Source organism: Ambystoma mexicanum, chromosome 1q (assembly GCF_040938575.1).
Source record: "Ambystoma mexicanum isolate Mex_15411 chromosome 1q, UKY_AmexF1_1, whole genome shotgun sequence".
In the NCBI taxonomy this organism is placed as follows: Eukaryota; Metazoa; Chordata; class Amphibia; order Caudata; family Ambystomatidae; genus Ambystoma; species Ambystoma mexicanum.
In genome coordinates, this window is record NC_090922.1 from 757,772,724 (window position 1) to 757,792,539 (window position 19,816).

Below are 19,816 nucleotides of genomic sequence, written 5' to 3' on the forward strand. Positions count from 1 at the left end.
AAGGTTTGTTGAAACACAACGTAGGCAGCGCCAGGAAGAATGCCCGCCTCCCTCCCGAATGTAGCCTTGAAGCAGAGCTGCAGGGCATTTAATCATTTCGCAGCTGCCAGCCAGTCTCGGTATATGGTAGAATATGTTAGAATAAAGCAGCTAAAGGCTTGAATTATGCTCTTCTTACGGCCCCCCTTTGCTGAGCCCTGTTACAGCATGTGGGCTCCCAGGACACAAATAGCACCTCATAGATAGCAAGGTCTGGAATGCAACACTTCCCCTGTATGTAGCTCGCTTCCAAGAACAGAAGCGCTGTGTTCCGTTCAACAACTGAAAGATGCCTCTGCACTCACAAATTGCAAATTGTTACTAGAATAGATATTTGAAGGTGTCATAGTTGTCGAAAGTGTCCATCATCACACCAAGTTCAAAGAAAACCAATAAAGGGGGGTGTTAAACATGTCGTAGCTGATTGTTTGACATGCATTTTGTATATATGTAACTGATGTACGTAATTCACTCTCTTACGTCCCTCGAGGACTAGAGATACACGTCGCGGGGTGTGAGACCGAGTTGGCCAACTGAGACTTTTGCTTTGCAATAAACCCTAGCTTTGGGAATACAACCTCGTGTCTGGCATATCTATCATGTGTGGTGACTCGCCTTGTTTCCATAGACGTAAGGGACCCCTAGGGGCCCCTTTCACTATTTTCTTAGGTTTTATTAAGTTTCATCTCAACAGTTAATATGACAAGGGGGTGATAGCTATCTGGCTTGCAAATGGATTTTTTTTTTTTTAACAGGAGTTGGGCTGTGCGGTATTGTATAAGTTCAAACTCCAGTAAAAATTTAAAAAAAGACAAGATGGCTGCCGCCATAGGAAAATGAATCTAGTCCCTTTTCCATTTCTATAGTGGCTGTAGGCAGGTAAGTAGAGAGGGAGCGAGGGGGTGGAGAAAGGTTAAGGGTTGTCTTTGGTGGTGAGGGGAAGTCGGGGCCTTGCGGAGGCAACAGGGAGAGACTCTGTGTTGCCTCCCCACAATCAGCATGGCACCAACCCCGGAATGAAAACAGCAGACGGTACAGTGTGTTCTCGCCCACTGTTCCAGCCACAGGATTGGCTGAGCACCTATTCCCAGGTGCGAATGGACTGTTTGGCCTGGGCAGCGTTACCTTTGACATATAATCATTTTTTTTCCTTTCATTATAACAGGGGTCCCCCATGTTCCTTTTCCCTCAGAACTAAACACCTGTGTGCTTGCCTCTGCCCACCCGGCCATCTACACATATGTGTATCTATCACGTCATGGGGACCACATTGCCATTAATAAATCGTTCACTATGAAAATTAAATTGTGGATGCACAACCACTGCAGACCTTTGACCCTTTTGCCCCAGCCAACAGAATTGTCAGTAATGTTTCTTCAAATAGGGAGTTTTATGTAGCAGTAAAGTTACTTTTTTATGAAGCCAGAAACATCACTGAATCATCACTGCAAGCAAACACACCTTTCCATATTGCTATCGCCATGATTCCCCCTTTCGTACTGCCCACTGGTCGTCAGATCGAAGCATGGTCTTTAGAAGAAGAAGAGTCCAAGAAACACACTGCACACTTCTAATGTAAACTTGCAAAAACAGTGTGTGCTTTCAGAAACAAATGTTTTGATTTGCCTATTTATAGTTGCGTGTTTATCCATGATGTGTTTTTTTTTAAATTTTATGTGTGTACTGCTTACCAATTCACCGAAAAGCACTGAACACCTATCTCAATAAATATATTGAAATATAAATAGCAAGAATGATGTAAATACTTGGATCTAATACATGTTTAACATGCTCTCGTATTTCATTTGTCTCCCAAGGCTTTCTGGACAGGAAGTAATTCAATGGTCCCAATCTTTCCAGAGTCTGATGACGAGCAAATGTAAGTTGAAAGGATCTCTATCTATAACATAGCCTTTTAAAATGGCTTTTTTTCACAAGACACTGTTTGAATTGTGAACTTCAGTCAGACTCCTGACAAATGGTGTGACTTTTCTGTCTTCCTCCTTGAAAAGCTGATATCAGGTTCTCATTCCACTATAGCCTCACATTGAGGTCTCGTGATACTTTACTCCACCTTTGTGCAAGGATCTTGGGTTTCTTTTATTAAGGTGTAGAGCGTAAGATCCGGTTGAATGCAAATTATAATTTTCTTTTTTCGCTGAACGAGTAAGTTCATAGGAATGTGCTCTGGATTTAGTAAGAACGCAATGCTAAGAAGACTGGGATATTCCTGATTTCCAGGTCTTGCAAGAAGTCTGAATTTGAAGACTGAGATTTATGTTTGGGCAAGCTTACATGTGCAATACTCGGCCATTAATTTGGTTCATGACATTAACAAAATCACAGTGGTAAATTATAAGCAAATTCTTTCCAAAACTTTGAATGATTAATAGGGATTTCGAAAAGACTTGCCCTTCAAACACCAGTTATGAAGTAAGATAAATATAATCTAAATGTACATGCCACAGAAATTGTTGCTTGTCTTTTTTAAAACATTCTCGTGGTCGCCTCTAAAATTATAGTCACAGAGGTTTATTTTACCTGATTTTGACAATGTCACAGATTGCCTCAAAAACACACCAACTATTGAAAACAGCTCAAGGGTTTTTTACTCAAAGGATTGAGCAGGGGTTCACTGGGGACCATCCAGCTCTCTCTAGTCTCTCTCTCTCGAGGGCTGTTTCCTCCCTAGCCCAGGTGTCACTATATGCCAAAATTATCACTAGAGATCCGTAACCCCCACTACACAGTAACTGACTGGCTGGTCATGATAACCTCTCTAGCCGTCTCCCTTTATTTTGTAGGTGTATTTTGTCCAGAGGACCCACACAAATTAACATTGGTCTCTACAATTGGAATAAGTGCCTTCCAGATTACCACATTCCATGTGTCCTTCACTTTCATGCCCGTATGGTCGGTGCCCTGATCCTCTATGCCCCTTTCCTTCTTCCTACTCTCCTCCCTGCTCTTCCTCCCACCATCTCCCCCTCTTTCTTTTCCCTCTCTTCTGTCCTCTCTTGACCTCCGCCAAACAACCCACACTTCCATATCTCCTAGCTCCCCTTTTATGTTCCTCTTCACCCTCCCATTGGTCCTTATGCTTACCTGGATACCCAGGCCAATCACTATCCAATGTGTGGTCTGGAGTTGTTTTGTACACATCTGAGGCTTTAAAAGCCCAGAGCGTTGCCATCAGAACCTGCGTCAAGCACAGTTCCTTTCTGAGTTAATAGGCATGTAATCTTTAAGGGCGAGTCTGTCGGAATTCTGAAATGGCAGCCTAAATGACATACAGTCTTTTTAAATGTTATCCTTCATGTGATCTTCAAAACTGGGCCAACTGGAATTTTGCAATGGCGTCCTGCAGCACCCTCATTCAATCTCAAAGCTCTAAGGTGCACACCTTGCAAACAATTTCCTAATCAACGGTTTGCAGCCAGGATCGCTGAGCAGTCCTGCTATTCACTGCTGGCTCTCACATGGTTGGGTTGGCCACTCTTTCCTCCACCTCTAGGACTTCTAGGTATCAATGTACTCGATTCCTAAGGGACAAAAGAAACACTGGCCAGCATTGTGTATAAAAGGTATGGCGTCAAAGGAAGTGGTTCTTCCCACATTTAGTCAGGCACAGGCAGAAACTACAGAGACCGGAGCCCTCACAACTTCCACACCCTGCCTCTGTGGCATGACTGGCTTGGCAAACGTCCTGATAGGCCTCCTGTCCATGTTGAGAAGGATCGTCATTCACTCTTGACATGGTCCCCGAAAGTTCATCTAGAAACATTTGAAAAAATGGGTACAGACAAATTAGTTGATTCACATGGATTGGCGGCTCTTTTGTGAGTGGAATATGATATCGTAGTCTATAAACCTGGCATTGGCAGTGAGCAACAGTAGGGTACCAGCACAACTTGCTTGTACTGATGTATTTACCATAACAATGTTGTCTCTTTCAATAACTTTCCATGGGTGAACTCCCAAAATCTTATCTGAATCATCATCCACCTGATGTGTACCTCCCTTCCCCATGCAAGTGGTTAAAAACTGCGCATGCACCCCCTTCCTCGGAAGTTTTGGCAAAAATGTGTGTGGGTAACTCAGATCACACTGTCGTAGAACTAAAGTATGTTTTATGATCATAGGCATTAAAGTATCTTTTATGATTATAGATATTGTTTTTGGTATTTTTATTTGTAAAGTACCTATACACATAGCAGGTGTCTCAAAGCGCTCAAGGAGGGTGGCAACATGGGGGGAAAAAACTGTCGTTCAGAGCCCTTGACATTCTGAAACGATAATAGTCTGGACAGGAAGAGTAAGTGCATATAATACAATTAACAGTTGAGACAAACAGCAAATAGGTCTGACGACAATTCTGCAGTTTCTCCAACTGCAGTTAAGGAGTGAAGACAGGGAGAACAGACAAACGATCTTCGGGCAAGGTGCATTTGGATCGTGTAAGTGCAGAGACTGTTGCAGGGGAGGAGGGAGGTGAAGGGTGGGGGGCAAGTCCTGGGCGGTGGTCCAAGTGCACCCAGTTGGTGGAGACTGGGTGAAGTGCAGAGAGAGCCACTCTCATAGGTCATTTCTCAGGTGCAGTAATGGTGAGGAGAGTGCAAGAGGACTTGCGGGGGTGCTGGGGACCTTTGAGACTCTGAGGTGCACCAGGCGGCCAGTCAGCAAGTTGTACAGAAAAAGGAGGGAGAGAGGGAAAGAGAAGAGGGATGGGTTAGCAGGGTAGAGGGAGAGAGAAGGAAAAGGAGAAGAGGAAAGTCTTGAGGAGTTTACTGAACATAAGAAGATCAGGTTCAAGGTGGATGGCAGGAGGCTATTCCTGAGGGAGGCCCTTGCTGAGGATAAAGATCTCCCTCTAAATCTCTGCTTAGAGAACCGGCTCACTCGCAGAAGGTCGGAGGTCGATGAGCGCAGGGCTCAGGGGAGACAGTATTTAGGTAGGCATTATTGCATATAGGTAGGTCCCAGGCCCCAGAAAGCCTTGTTGAGAATGCTTAAGGTCTTCAATGTTTTTCTTGCAGTCACAGCGAGCCAGTGGAGGGATTTTAGCACCAGAGAGATGCAGTCCCTGGGCTTGAGGCCAAGGATAAGTCTCACGGATCAGTTCTGGATGAGTTGCAGAGGGCAGAGAGCAGAAGCAGGGAGGTTGAGGAAGAGGCTGTTGCAATAGGAACCTGCCCTCTGGAGAGAGTGATCCACTGGGGGAAAGTGAGAAAAGGTCGAGTACCTCTGAGGAGATGTAGCTGATAGATAATCTTTTTACAGATGTTCGAGATGTGAGAGGAGAAGGCGAGAGTGGAGTCGAAGATGACCCCATGATTTTTAGCCTCACAGGTGGGTGCTGGCGCAGGGCCAAAGGAGGTCGACCAGAGTGAAGGTGGGAAAGTGGGAGCAGGTGTCCCAATGCAAACAATCTCAGTCTTAATGGCGTTGAGGCATAGGTCATTTGCAACACACCATAACTGAATAGCGGAAAGAAAGTCAGATATGAGAGAGGATGAGGAGGCTGCTGAGGGTAGCCTAAAACATAGTTGTGTATCATCCGCTTAACACTGGAAGTTAGAGGTGAGAGTGGCAATCACACATGCCAAGGCATCCATATAGACATTGAAAAACCAGGGGGATAGGTTAGATCCTTGGGAAACTCCACAGGCTGAGAGAGCATCAGTCGAGAGAAAGGCTCCAAGTTCCACCTGGCATGGGCTGTCAGAGAGAAAGGAGGTTGACCATGCCAGAGCCTGACCTGTGATTCCCAGGGTGTCAAAGAGACGCACAATCAGGATGTTGTGATTAACCATGTCAAAGGCAGAGTAGAGGTCAAGGATAATGAGGATAGAGGGAGTGTTGGCGTCAAGGTTTGAGAGCAGGTCTTCACGGGTGTTCATAAGAGCAGTTTCCATGCCTCTGGATGCTCTAAAGACAGATTGATGGTCATGGAAGCAACCAATAGATTCAGTATGGAGGGTCACCTTAGAGATAGCCAACTTTTCCAGGAGTTTGCCTAGGAAAGGAGTGATAGAGATGGGGCAGGAGTTTGCTAGAATGGAGGGGTCAGCAGAGGGTTTCCCGAACAGAGGGTGTAGAAGGGAGTTCTTAAGAGCAGTTGGGAAAACTCCAGTGGAAAAGAAGAGATTGCAGAGATCAGCCAATGCTGGGATGATGGAGTCAATGTTGTCCTTAATGGTTTCGGAGTGGAAGGGGTCCACCTGTTTGGATGAAGCCTTCATAGACTGGACTTGTCTGTGACCTCATCGGGTGTGTTGGGTTAGAGAGAAGAAAGCGGAGGTGGGTGGGGAGCCAGGGGAGGCTGCAGTGTTGGTGTATGCTGTGGTGTGGAAGAGAGGAGGAAAGGATGTCTTGGGTTTTAGTGATGCAATGTGCAGCCAGGGCCAAGCAAATGTCCTGGCTGGGTGTGACAGAAAAAGAGGCTACTGCAGGATTGGCTAGTTCCTTACAGACTTTGAAAAGTTCAGCCATGTTGCTTGATGTTGATGTGATGCAGGCTTGAATAAAGATTCTCTTTTTGGAGTGGATGCAGAGTCGATATTGCCTTTGAAGGAGATGACAGGCAGTTTGTCCTATGGTCCGCCAGACAAGTTCCATTTCCAATCAGCTGCCCTACAATTGCATTTAAGGGCCGCCGGATCCGAGTCGTACCTAGAGCTGCACTTTTTGGAAGGCTTCAGTCGGACCCTCATGACAGGGGCAAGAGTATAAATAGTGTTGGAGATAGAGAGATTGAGGTTAGCGGCGGGATGTGTCAGGGTGGGAGTCAGCCACAGTAATGGGTTTAGGAGAATAGGTGGTGGCAAAGGAAGCCACTGTCACTTTTTTCATAGGTCTGGTGACTTTGAAGCCGAGTGGGCATGGCGGGTGTGAAGCTGCAAGAGGAAAGGAGAGCTTCAGGTGTGTGAGAGAAGAGAGAAGTCAGTCCAGGAGAGAGAGGTAGTGAGAGGGATAGAGAGAGGGATGTCAAACTAGAGCATGCTTGGTACTTTACAGTCTGCGGTATCACAAAAAGTGTTAATGCTTATCACTTTAGCCACCTTTGCCACCATAGTATAATGCAATCTTCACAGCCTGACCTAAAAGTAACCATGAAAATACCAGCCACCCACACTCAAGGATACTGCTGCTGTGCATGTAAAAGCACAGGGATCCTGCAATATTATTTTTAAGAGGATATGCCACTTACTCATTGGGCATCATTACGAGGCTGGCAGCCGCGGAATGAACAGTGCCGGTAAGGGACCGGCACCATTCATTCCGGGCTGCCACATTACGAGATCTGCAGTGGGTCCCAGACGTGAAGAGCGGGACCCACTAGCAGACCAGGATGCTAACAACGGGCTCGTCATTAACAGGCCCGTTGTTAGCATCCTCCCCATTCCCATTGAGCCCTATGGGGGCTGAAATGGGAATGCGTATGTACCGGGTCTGGGTCCCGCGAAAGGGAATTACCAGGCCCTTCAAGGTTGGAATGGCCCTGTAAGTCCCCTTTTGCAGGACCCGGACCCGAGTTTGGAGGTAGCCATGTCGCTAGAAGCGGCATGGCTACCTCCAAACTCGAAATGAGGTCCATTGTAATGAATGCATCATATTCAAAATAAGGTACAAAGAATCTTATCTTGTTGTTAGGGACAATTATACTAGCAGCACAGAAAAAATGTGCTGATTAGGCACTTAGGATGTCGATGGCTTCACACACACGTGCTCCCAGACGCACAAAATGATTGGAGACCCAATACTGCAGTGGGTAATGTAGGAAAGCCCCTAGACGCGCACACAAGAAGAAATACAACCTGCTAGGCAAAAGGGCTCAATACACCTCTTGCAAAGATAACAAGATTTATTTCCACATAAAAATGGAAAGTGCCAACAAAGAACTCTGCTGCCACAGAACGTTCTCTCAAAGCCTGCACAAGCAGCATGTTAAGAAGGTACATAGCATCATCAGTGACATCATCACATATAGTAGAAATCCACGCTGCTGATTGGTGAGACTCTGTACATAGGTCACCTGAGCCATAGGGGATGCCAGGCCATTGCTCCCAATCCCCATTGGTCCATCATCTTCCACGTGGGTGATGTTGCATTTGTCATTGGTCACAAGCTGGCTAATTGGCAATTATGTGCAAACTAAACAACATATCTCTATCTATGTAGCAGTGCACCTGGTACAAGCAGACAGGAGCCCGGGGGAAAAGCCAAGGTCATACTAACTCACACACTTCACTAGCTCCTAGACAGGCCAGCACCTCTTGAGGTCACCACTCTCATCCTGGGTTAAGATTTTATCCCTCCCTACACCTCACAGCACAAATCATGTGACCTAGAAGTGAAGGCAGGCAAGCCCTGCCATCTGCTCTTTTGATTGATCGTGGGTCTAAGAGGTTTATGATCAGGGGTCTGGAGCTAACTGGTACCTTAGATTAAGAGGTCCTAAAGCTGGGGCATTTGAGTGCTATAACTTAGAATTCAGACTGGTGGGAGTTGGAGGACCATGCCCGCCTTCTTGTGGGATTGCATCGTAAAAATGACTCAGCCCTCCTCCCGTGGCCTTACAGGGCACATTCTTCCCAGAGCATGAAGGCTGGCACCCTTTTAGACAATTAAGGGTTTATGGATCTCTGTAGCTATGACCTTTCTCATCAGTGCCCGGATACAACCTTTTCCTTTGCTCATGTTCCCAGCCTAGGCCTGGGATTTAAACATTGTGCTCCAATATGGCTGCTACTATATAAGATGGCTGATATCCCGGTAGGTGCACTACATCTGTAAAGCATACAATAATGTGATTGTGTGGAGGCCTTTGATGACACCCTCCTCCCCCTTGGTCTCTTAGATTATATTTTGCGGTCTTTGCCTTATCCTGAGGCACTTGGAGGTGTGGGAGGATTGTGTCTCCCCTTCCCGTAAGTAATCATCCCTTCTGAGATGCCATTTCATGCAAATATGAATCCACCTTCTCTGCAGCTGTGGACCCACTACCACTGGCTCAGACACATTGAACATATATTTTTAGAGTTGTACCGCCTGCCTGTTGTTTACCTGTACTTTACACAGTTGCTTTTTGTAAAGAGGTGACTGCCTTATGACATGGATCACATTGGTTGTTGGGGAGATTCAGCTGTTATCTCACCTTCGTACTGTTGTTTGGTATGCAAATGGTCTTGCAAATGACTCCCTTTTGTAATCTTGCAAACGTCAAATGTGGCCTCTTGATGTGCTGTCCTTCTCTACACAGTCCGGAATACAGCAACTTTCACATTAAAGATGGGATCCAGGAAAGAATCTGGAAGATATTCACAGATGTATTTTCATGAATTCTATCTGTCGAATATGATTAAAGATTGCCATCAATTGCCTGACCAGCTGCACAATGTCTCACTCACCAGTGACTTCACAATCTGTTACCTTTCATGTACAGGTTTCCAACAAGTATATAAATATGAGTACCTGACTAAGTGGCACAGAGCTTTGACTCTCGTGTTGTGTGGCCACCTCAAAGAGCTATAGTGCACCACTGAGCTGGTATGGCGAAGGCTCTGTCAAATGCTTGATTTGACTGCAACGATGGTCACTTATATCGTCACTTTGCTCACAGAGGGTCGAACATATGCAGTATTGAATGCAAGTGGTCCCACACAGACATGTTCTGCTAGTTGTGTGGGAGTTTATGTTATGTCTACAACACTCACAAATAATTTCTGACTCACTATGAACAGCTGAAATGAGAGAAGATCTTGTGTTGCATGAAAGTATATCACAGACAGAGGAGACATTGCATTGTTTCCTGTCTGTAAGGCATACATTACATGTCAGCCATTGTCTCCTGCCACAAAGTCAGAGGATAGCTGCTGGGGATTCAGCCAACCTGCAACAACTTGCTTCAGTTTATCCCAGATGCCTGTGCCTGTTTAGCTCCTGCCATCAACATTTTCTATATACAATGTAGCTTATTGGTGGATGGCATGATGTGGCTATGATGACCTTTCTTGCTCACCAGTGTTACCAATGGAGAGGAAGGCGATCCAATGCACTGCTACAGCCATATATTCAGTGTTTTGGCCCTCTGTCGCCTTTCCATTGTAAAGTGGACTTTCCTTTGAGCTGCCAACCTGGAACCCGATCCCGGCTCGTAATGCCACTACAATTCTCCAATTTCACAAATCTCTCAAAATGTGGCCTTGTCAACAGCACCTGACCATGGACCTATCACAGTGGACATAAAGAACACAACCCCCACTACTGCACTTCTGGCTACGCAAACTTTGTACAACACTCCAATGTTCTCAAGCTAGGTCAGCGCTTTAAAAGACAAAAAAAAGATACAAATTGTCTTTCTTGCCTCAAGAACTACTGCATTGTAAATGTAAGCCTGTCGTGCAAAGTAACTATGGCTGTATATTTGTCAGCAGTCATTGGCATGTGCCACCTGCTTTCTAAATACTCTATTTGTAACAAAGGCATGTGTCAAATGGTCTATTTCTTTCTTTATTTTATTTATTTTGCAATTTATACAGCGCACCAAGCCCCAGAGCATCTAGGCGCTGTTCTTGACAGTAATCAACAGGCAAGGTTACATGGTTGCAAGATAGCGGAATGGTTATGGCTAATAGTACATTTGTTCAGGTTATTGACAATGTTACAAGATTGCAAAGTTACAAAATTTGCAAGATTACAAAGTTGCAGAGTGGCAAGTCATTAAGTACAGTAATTTCCAGGTTACATACATGCGGGAGATTGTAAATTCAGGAAAGGCGTGCGTTGGTGCAGATGCCCTAAGTTATTTCTGTACTTCCTGTGTGAATACCTACATTTTTATGTGCTTTCAGAAGGTCCAGTAGGAGGTTTCTACTATCAGCATTATCACCCGTCTGGTATTCAATAGGCACTCTCGCTTTTGGATCTGATAATATTTTGTCTTGCACTCAAATGTCTCACTGAAAATCACTTGGAAAATCTACGAATACTGGATACATTTCGATATATGCATTATGTGGGGAGTACTTTGCTGCAAGACTATAGGTGTCCTTTCTAATTGAGTGAAAAACAAGAAGGAGCTGTTCGTTTGGTCTGTGGCCGCATGTTGCTGAGTGTATGCAGTGTCCTGCAGTGCTGTGGTGTAGGTTGCGCCAATAACAGTGCATAATGTCTCTTCATAGAGTTTAGGATTGATTACTCACATAGATTGGTCCCTGCCTTCTCGCGAAATACGTTTTGTGTCATAGAGATCCAGGGCAAGACGCAGCTCTTGACCCAGGGCAAACAATTACAACACAGAAGAAATGCACTGTGGACCCGTAGTAGTGGCAGCCAGTGGCATTGAATTTTGGGCAGAAGCAGGATTATCGTGCTCCAAAAGGCTGATTGTTTGCTTTGACAGTCTGGTTGGTGCTGGCATTGCCTGACAACTATCTACCCTGCTGCCATTTCAGGTTCTCTGCATAGGTGTTGCAAAGAGAGTGTAGTCAAGGTCTTCGGACTATCTTCACTCTGAAGGCATGAGGCGGTTTTGCTGGTAGGGGCCGTTTCATAGTTTGCATGCTCCTGCGTCTGTCCCTTTGACTCACTGGAAAAGCTAGGATTTGACTGAGTATTACTTTTCTCAAATATATTCTGCTTCCTTATTTATTTATTTATTTATGTATTTATTTATTTATGTATTTATTTATTTATGTGGATTTATAAAGTGCCCAGTGGCGCGCAGGCATCGTGGTGCTGTTACAGTATATTCACTTGTGTACGTTCATGTTAGATACATTTGTTTTACTTATGCATAATTATAGGACAGGTGCAAGTGCAGGCATAGCAGAAGTTCATGTGAGAAAACAGTGTTGTGGGGTTGTTCAGTGGTTACAGAATGAACAACCTTAGACTACAGCAGATTCATTCTAATTGAATAGCTTCTCTTATAAAAAGGGGGAGTATAATTAACAACTTGGTGATCGTCATCCTGACCAGACTCATCACCACCATTGCCATCCTCAGATTCATAGGTCAAGGTAGTGGAACGGTTGGCGAGAGTATGAAGAGGGTGTGCCAGCCTGAGAAGCCTTCTACACCTTTAACCCAAGTGATTGACAATTGCTCTGCTGCCCCTCACCTACCGCAGAGAGCTGCAATCCCATTCCCGTGTCAAGCACATCCCCTCCTGGAACAAATTTAATGGCTGGTGCTTCTGCTGCCACCTCAAGAATCAGAATCACATGTTAGGTAAAGTCAGCTTGTTGGTGGCAGCAGTGAAGGGTCAGACACAGATGAGCCACACTTTCTGAAACACCAAAAGCAGCAGCACTTTCCTTGATGAAAACACACTAATTATATATGCACATACATAATTCTTGATGTAGTTATTTAGTTTAACAAAATGTATGTTTATTAATATTCAGTAAAAAAACGTTGTTAAACGGACGTTATGGTTAAGTTGTGCTACTAAAAACCTATGAAATTCAGTGAAAAAACGTTGTTAAAGGGTCTTTATGGTTCAAAGTAAAACCGAAAAACCCCTGAAATTCGGCAGTTATGGTAACATAAGCAAACCTAACTCGTGCAACCGTGCACTGCTAACACTAACACCCAGGACATCAAAGATGGCATCGCACATGTCATTGATGACATCACTGATGACATCACATGTGCATTTACTTTTCATAAAAACTCTGTACAAGGGATTCTTATAATGCTGACCAAAAACTGTCAAGGATCATTGGGATAAATATCATGAGCTAATTAGTGCATTAAGCAATGCATTGATATAAATAGCATTCTATTATGAAGTTCTATCCAGTATACTAAGCTACTCGTGCAGAAACATAGGCAGTGTGTGCAGCATACATGATGAAGGTGCCATATTCATAATCTTTCCATGTTGAATACTGAAATGATAACTGCTTTCTTATTAGAGTTTTGCGTACTGTGAAACATGTAATAAGTAGATAATAAAACCCACTTAATACATAATTATTACAGACAAAACACAAAGAGACAACAACACATACAAATATGAGTATATACAGGGACAGTGAAGTAAACAAAAAAGCAGAAGTAGTAGCAGAAAGAGTTCATAACCTAACTGATTGTCTTTATACAGAGAAACTATTGCTCTGTTGCAAAGCTGCTACTTACCATATGTATGTGTATCACATGATGTGACTGCACCCAAAGGAAAGGAGAGTGAGTATAATGTATACAAATATGAGCATATACAGGGAAGGTAGAGTAATAAAAATAAAACTATGAGAAAGTGCTGATAACCCTAATGATTATCTTCATGCACAGAAAGGATTGCTCTCTTTGAAGCCTGTGTCTTCCGCTATGTATATGTTTCATATGATGTAACTTGATCCTAAGTCTACAAATATAGTACCTTTTCAATTTATACTTCTTGACTGTTATTGAAGAAAACTATGTGGCTTCGATATGTCAGTAAAGGATAAAAAGGGAGAGCCAGCCATGTGATGTCATCAGTGATGTCATCAATGACATTTGTGTTGTCATCTTTGATGTCCTGGGTGTTAGTGTTAGCAGTGCACGGTGGCGCGAGTTATGGTTGCTTATGTTACCATAACTGCTGAATTTCAGGGGTTTTTTGGTTTTATTTTGAACCATAACGTCCCTTTAACAAAGTTTTTTCACTGAATTTCATAGGTTTTTAGTAGCGCAACTTAACCATAACGTCGATTTAACAAAGTTTTTTCACTGAATTTCATAGGTTTTTAGTAGCACAACTTAACCATAATATCCCTGACTTCATATACATGTAACATAGAACATACTAACCCCCTTGTAGTGATTTTCATGTCCGCGGACTACCACCATGTCCGCGGACATATCGAAAATCTGAGCGTGGTGAATTTAAATTTAAATAGTGTGCCCCATTTCCCCTTTGAAATTGGCTCTGAAAAGAGCCGTTTTTTTTATTTTTTTACAGATGCTTGACAGACACCTGTTATTTTGTATTTTTTTCTTGTTTTTTTTTCTTACTTTACTCCTAAAATCTTCACATAACCTTCTCCAAAGCAACCCTTACATTCCAAAATAGAAAGGCATTTCCCGTAAAAGATAAAGAAATGCCATCTTCTTTAAAATTAACAGCATTACTGGCATCAATATTCTCATTATGACAAAAGAACATACCAGCTCTAAGCATGAAGGCACACATGCCTCGGTTGATGACACACCTAGCAATGTTTTGCTGAGGACAAAAAACTGAACTATTGTCCCATATTGCCCTAGGTAGTAATCCCGAAAAAATTACTTTCGCATTTGGAAGGATCTTCATTACGGTTTGAACCAAGCGTTCCAAATCAGCCAACAAAGTAGGGGCACTGACGTTGCCCAAATGGAAAGCACCATAGTGCATAACTACCACATGCGGACTGTTCATCGTGGCCATATCCTCACAAACTTGTACAATTCCCTGTACATTGCAATCAGGCACAGTGCTCCACACCACCTCCACTCTTTTCACATCAAAGTTCTTTGCAACATGCCTGAATTGAGCGTACTGTTGTAAACCACGCACAAACCTATCTCCAAGCACCAACACCCTGACTTTCTCTACTTCTGCCATCTTCACCACACACAGTCTCTTTCAACACAAATCCACAACCTCGACATCTGATTGGCTGATCCGTACAGTCTTCTTTCCATGTTGGATTTCCTGGAAAAACCCGGATGTAGCACGCCCTGTCCACGAACAGCCACGGTGCCATTCCCTCATTGCATACAGCTAAGCAATCACACAACACGAATAACGTCCTCAGAACACCCCCATTTTGTGAATTTTCAAACATTTCAGGACAATTATCATTTCATTATTCAACATATTAACATTACAAATATTATACTTTCATCTTGTACTCTGCACACAATGCTATGTTTCTCCATTAGTAGCTCAGTATACTAGATAGAATCCCATAATACAATGCTATTTATATCAATGCATTGTTCAAAGCACTAATAAAGGTATGATATTTATTGCAATATCCTTGACACTTTTTCGCAACATTATAATAAAAATCCCTAGTACACAAATTCCATGAAAAGTACATACACATGTGATGTCATCAGTGATTTCATCAATGACATTTGCGATGTCATCTTTGATGTCCTGGGTGTTAGTCTTAGCAGTGCACGGTGGTGGCGCGAGTTATTTTTCATAGCTTACCATAACTTGCGATTTTCAGGGGTCTTTCGGCTGTACTTAGAACCATAACGTCCCTTAAACAAACTTTTTTAATATCACGCAAACAATATAAAAACATGGCGTGCAAAAACCAACTTCTCACAGATGGCTTTACACAGAATGTTGCAAAGTAAGAATTTATGCTCGTTCACAGTGAAGGTCAGCTGCTTCCATTTTTTTCTCGGGCCCCGGAGAGGCTCACGAAGCGGACTATAAGGTTGTATTGTGTTTTGACCTTGACAGATATAGATTGTGATGAAAGATTTCTCTTGAAGTAGTGTTGCTAAAACGTAAGAGAAGATAAAGATGAAATTTCTGAAACTAAACCACTTTTATATATTATATCACTATGCGAAAGATCGTTCGCACACGCTGAGTCGTATTTTGGGACTGCACCACTCGTAGACAATGGAAATTGCAATTGTACTGTAAGTAACCCTTTAGATTATTTTATACCAAATATAATTAGAATAGCGTAGCATTAAAGACCGCTCAAGTTGAACTTGTTCGTTGAAAGTGGCATAATGTTTTCTACCGCGCACTATCACTGCCGAATTGATCCCCTGTCGTTTAGAGGGCTCTAAAAAAGGCAGACGACACAGGGTGGGTTAATAGAAATAATTTAACCGGTCTATAGGCGGTCAAGTGCTCTACTCGCTGTGCCACTTCACTGTAGCCTGTCAAGTGGCACAGCGAGTACAACGCTCGCTTTGACATCCGTGCACAGCTTGCTAACGCAAGTTCGAATCCCGGCAAGGCCAAACTCAGCCTTTCATCCTTCCGTGGTCGATAAATGAGCACCACTCACCGTGGTTAATAATACGCACCGCTTAGATACCTCACGGTTCTTAGCGCTATATGAATGGGAAAATATTATTATTTTATTATTAACATACTCCGTTGCACTATCTTCGATAGCAAATAGTTTCACGCCCTAATAAATAAAATGTTGATTTTTAATGAAGATCAGCTGGTGATACTAATTTATGTTTTTTAAAACAGGTATGTGGCCCCATTTTGCCTATGTCACGATTTACAGACTCCAGCGGATGGGGTCTTCAACTGCCAGGTGCAGGTCCAAATATGCAACTTCATGACCCTCACCATTTTATCGGACAATCGCCAAGGACCAATATGCCCTTACGCAGTACTAGCGGCTACAAACAACATACCAACCAATAGGGTGGTCTAATGGCTCGTTGTTGGAGCAACCTTCCGATTATCAGAGCAACCATTTACTGCTTTTATCATAAACCAACAGCCTATCTACCACAAAGGAACAACGCGTGGCTCCAAATAAACTTTTCCTGATCGACAGCAGAGACAATAGCAAATCGCTGAATATTCACTAAACATTTCATGTGAAATAAATGTACTTTACCAAATGTACAATCCTGCTGTTTACTTTTAAACCACAGTTTCATATTCCGAATTGTGGCGCACTGAGTTGTAAGCTGATCTAACACCCTCTGTACCGCAAAGGAACATCGCGTGCCTCAACATGAACTTTTGCGGATTGACAACAAAGACAAATGCAAATTGCTGAATATTCTCTAAACATTTGATGTCAAATAAATGTACTTTACAAAATTTACAATCTTGCTGTTTGCTTTTAAATCACTGTTTCATATTCCGAATTGTGGCGCTCTGTGTTGTGACATAATATGTGTTGTCTTACGGGTTCTGTGTAAAGTCACTTAGGACTGCAGAGAACTGGGCCCGTTTGATGACGCACCCTGTAACGTCACGGAGAGAGGCGGGGAATATGAATGCTTTGATAATATCAGGCTTAGGGGCGGGAGATATGATTTAGTGTCGCAAAAGCAAGTCAGCCAGGTCAATAGCGCCAGTCATAGGATTATCACATAATGTCGGCGCACACCAGCCGGATTTATCGTTTCATTAGTGGACAAAAAGTCGGTTGACGCCCATAGGAAATTGTACTATTAGCGGACAAAAGGAGTGGTCTTAAAACACTTTCACCCTGACAACGAACAATACAAACAACGTTCTCAGAACACCCGCATTTTGTGTAATTGCAACCATTTTGGGACACCGCGAGTGTTCTTAGAACACATTCAACTAGACAGATTACAATACGGACAGCGTCCTGAGGACACCCCCAGTTTGTGTATTTACGAACAATTAAGTACACCGCGAGTGTTCATAGCTCATTTTTACTTTCCTTGCAAACAAAAATGACACATACTCCGTCCTCTAAACACCCCACCATTTAGTTTATTTACAAAATGTCAGAACAGCCGTGTTCTCCGCAGACAAATCGAACGCAACAAAAACGTCTAGCACATAAAAAAACAAAACATTGAACCTATCTCATACTCCTCCACCCTCCCCAAACACTCTTACACACCAACACACAGCACTAAATACAATTTTCTATCCACGTTTCACCGCGCTGTACGCGGTCAACGGCGAATACAAGATGGTGGGCGCTACAGAAAATCTGACGCTCTCCACGCCCCTCGCCGTCCAATCAGCGAACACGTTGCATGTCCGCAGACATGACGCAAGGCCATGAGCCAATCGGGGTGCTGTCCGCGGAGCGAACAGGGAAGTCCGTCCGCGAAGCGAACACAGATATCACTAATTTTTTTGCCTTACATTTTGGTCATTTTTTAAAAAACTACTGGACGGATTTACACCAAATTTGCAAAAGCACGCTTTCGGGACCAGTCCGCCGCTCCTGCCGCAAATTTGGTGTAAATCCGTCCAACAGTTCAGGCTGTAGCCGTGCGCAAAGTTTTTTCCCATTCAGTCTATGGGGAAAAAAAAGTTTTGGGACCCCCCCTATAAGTTTTCCCCCCCTGGACGAATCCTCACCAAACTTTGCAAAAAAAATCAGAGTGGGCCATTTACTTTTCTTTACAAAGTTTGGTGAGGATTCGTCCAGGGGGAGCGAAGTTATAAGCCGCCCAAAAAGTGCTCTTCCTATGGAAACACCAACTTAACCATAACTACATGGCTGCTACCGCGGCCATGTAATATGTAAAGAAAGCATAACACAAACTATAAAACGGTTCTCACTGTGCTGGGGATCACATCTGTGAGAAATCTGAAAAAGGTAATGTCACTTGACATTACTAAACATCAGGAGTAGTCAGGCTGTTGCTGAAAATTATTTTTGAAAATACCTTGATGTTGTTTGATATGGAATATCACTGTCATGTTTAGAACCACACAAAAGTGGCATAAGACATCGACTTCCTATAACCATGTTCAGTACATAAGAAGCAACTTGTATTGATCTGATCAGAAACGCAATAAAATACATTGAAAAGAAAAAGCACATATCCTCAAACACAACACATCTATAGGAACATCCTCTTAAAATCCAACAGATTTAAAACAGATTTAAAATGTATGATTTAAAATCCCAGGCAACATAGTACCAACAGCTTTCGAGTATAACATGAATAGTGCCACCATATCGTCCCTTACGCCCTTCTCTCCAAACAGGAAGCTGATGCAAACCCAGCCCAACCTACTGTAAAATGAACACAGTGAATGGAGGTTTCTAGCATGTTCTTGCTACGGGTGAAATGGTGCTCCAAAGAAGTTATGCCAAGCCAAACACCCAACATATTCAACAGAGGTAATTGGGCAAACCTAACATGTGTTTATAGATGTCTAGTATGTGGCAGCAATAAAGAGCCAAGGTAGGTTTCGCTCTGGCCAATGAACCTGACCACTAGATGATCTTCTGGAGAGCGCAAACATCTGGCCCCATGGTCGGTCACTGCTAGCTGAAGGAAAGTCTTGGTTATCAAACCAGACATATACCGAGCCCCACACCCCAGGTTTTAGGAGAATGCCTTGAGCACTGCTGTGCCATGACATCAATGCCCCATTTTCCAGTGAGAAGAGGTCCAACTCTCCCCCACCCTAAGTTTGATTTGGAAGCCTTTAGCACTGCCGAGGCATAACATTGATAGGTGAAGCGAAGGTGCAACTCAGCCGCCCAGCCGTAGTTGCATTCTGATGCCTTTAGTCCTCCTGAGCCATGACATTCTTCTTCCAGTCCGTCCATTATGGCTTCTTGAAGTATGCAGCCTCTATTGTTTGATGTAACCCTCTCCCAGAGCAGCATTGATGTCAGCTCAAACTCATACTATGGAAGTAATATGCCACCTCTAGTTTCCTAAAATATATCAGAATCACCATACTTAATACACCCAGGATTTTTCTTGAAAAGGCATATTCCGCCTTTGCTAGGAATGGGGAAGATTCAATCACCCAAGCACCCAGCACTGTATATTTTTGCCTGTCGCTACCTTAGGGTGGTGAGCATGAATGGCCTCGAGCACCACCCGGCATTCTGCCAGCAAAATTATAACACACCCATTTCCTGCTACTCAAGCGTTGTAACAACCTTGATGTTTTGCTCTCCCCATCCATCGCAGCCACTGAACTGGTCTTCTTGGAAGCTGCACTCAGAGTCCGGTTCCAGTGGAGTTTCATTAAGTACTGGTTGGAACACACTCCCTTGACTGGTGTTCTTACTCTTGACCTTCAACTTTGATTTCCCAGGGTTAATAGTTAGAGACATGT

General features: G+C 43.5%; 1 protein-coding gene across 2 annotated transcripts in view; it reads left to right on the plus strand.

Moving 5' to 3' along the window:
• RGS13 (regulator of G protein signaling 13) overlaps nucleotides 1-19,816 on the plus strand; it is a 106,396-nt gene that overhangs the window by 45,448 nt on the left and 41,132 nt on the right. For both annotated transcript variants that reach the window (XM_069641346.1, XM_069641345.1), the window contains exon 3: nucleotides 1,857-1,918. In XM_069641346.1, the coding sequence (XP_069497447.1) occupies nucleotides 1,857-1,918 (62 nt within the window). The remainder of the gene's footprint in view (nucleotides 1-1,856; nucleotides 1,919-19,816) is intronic.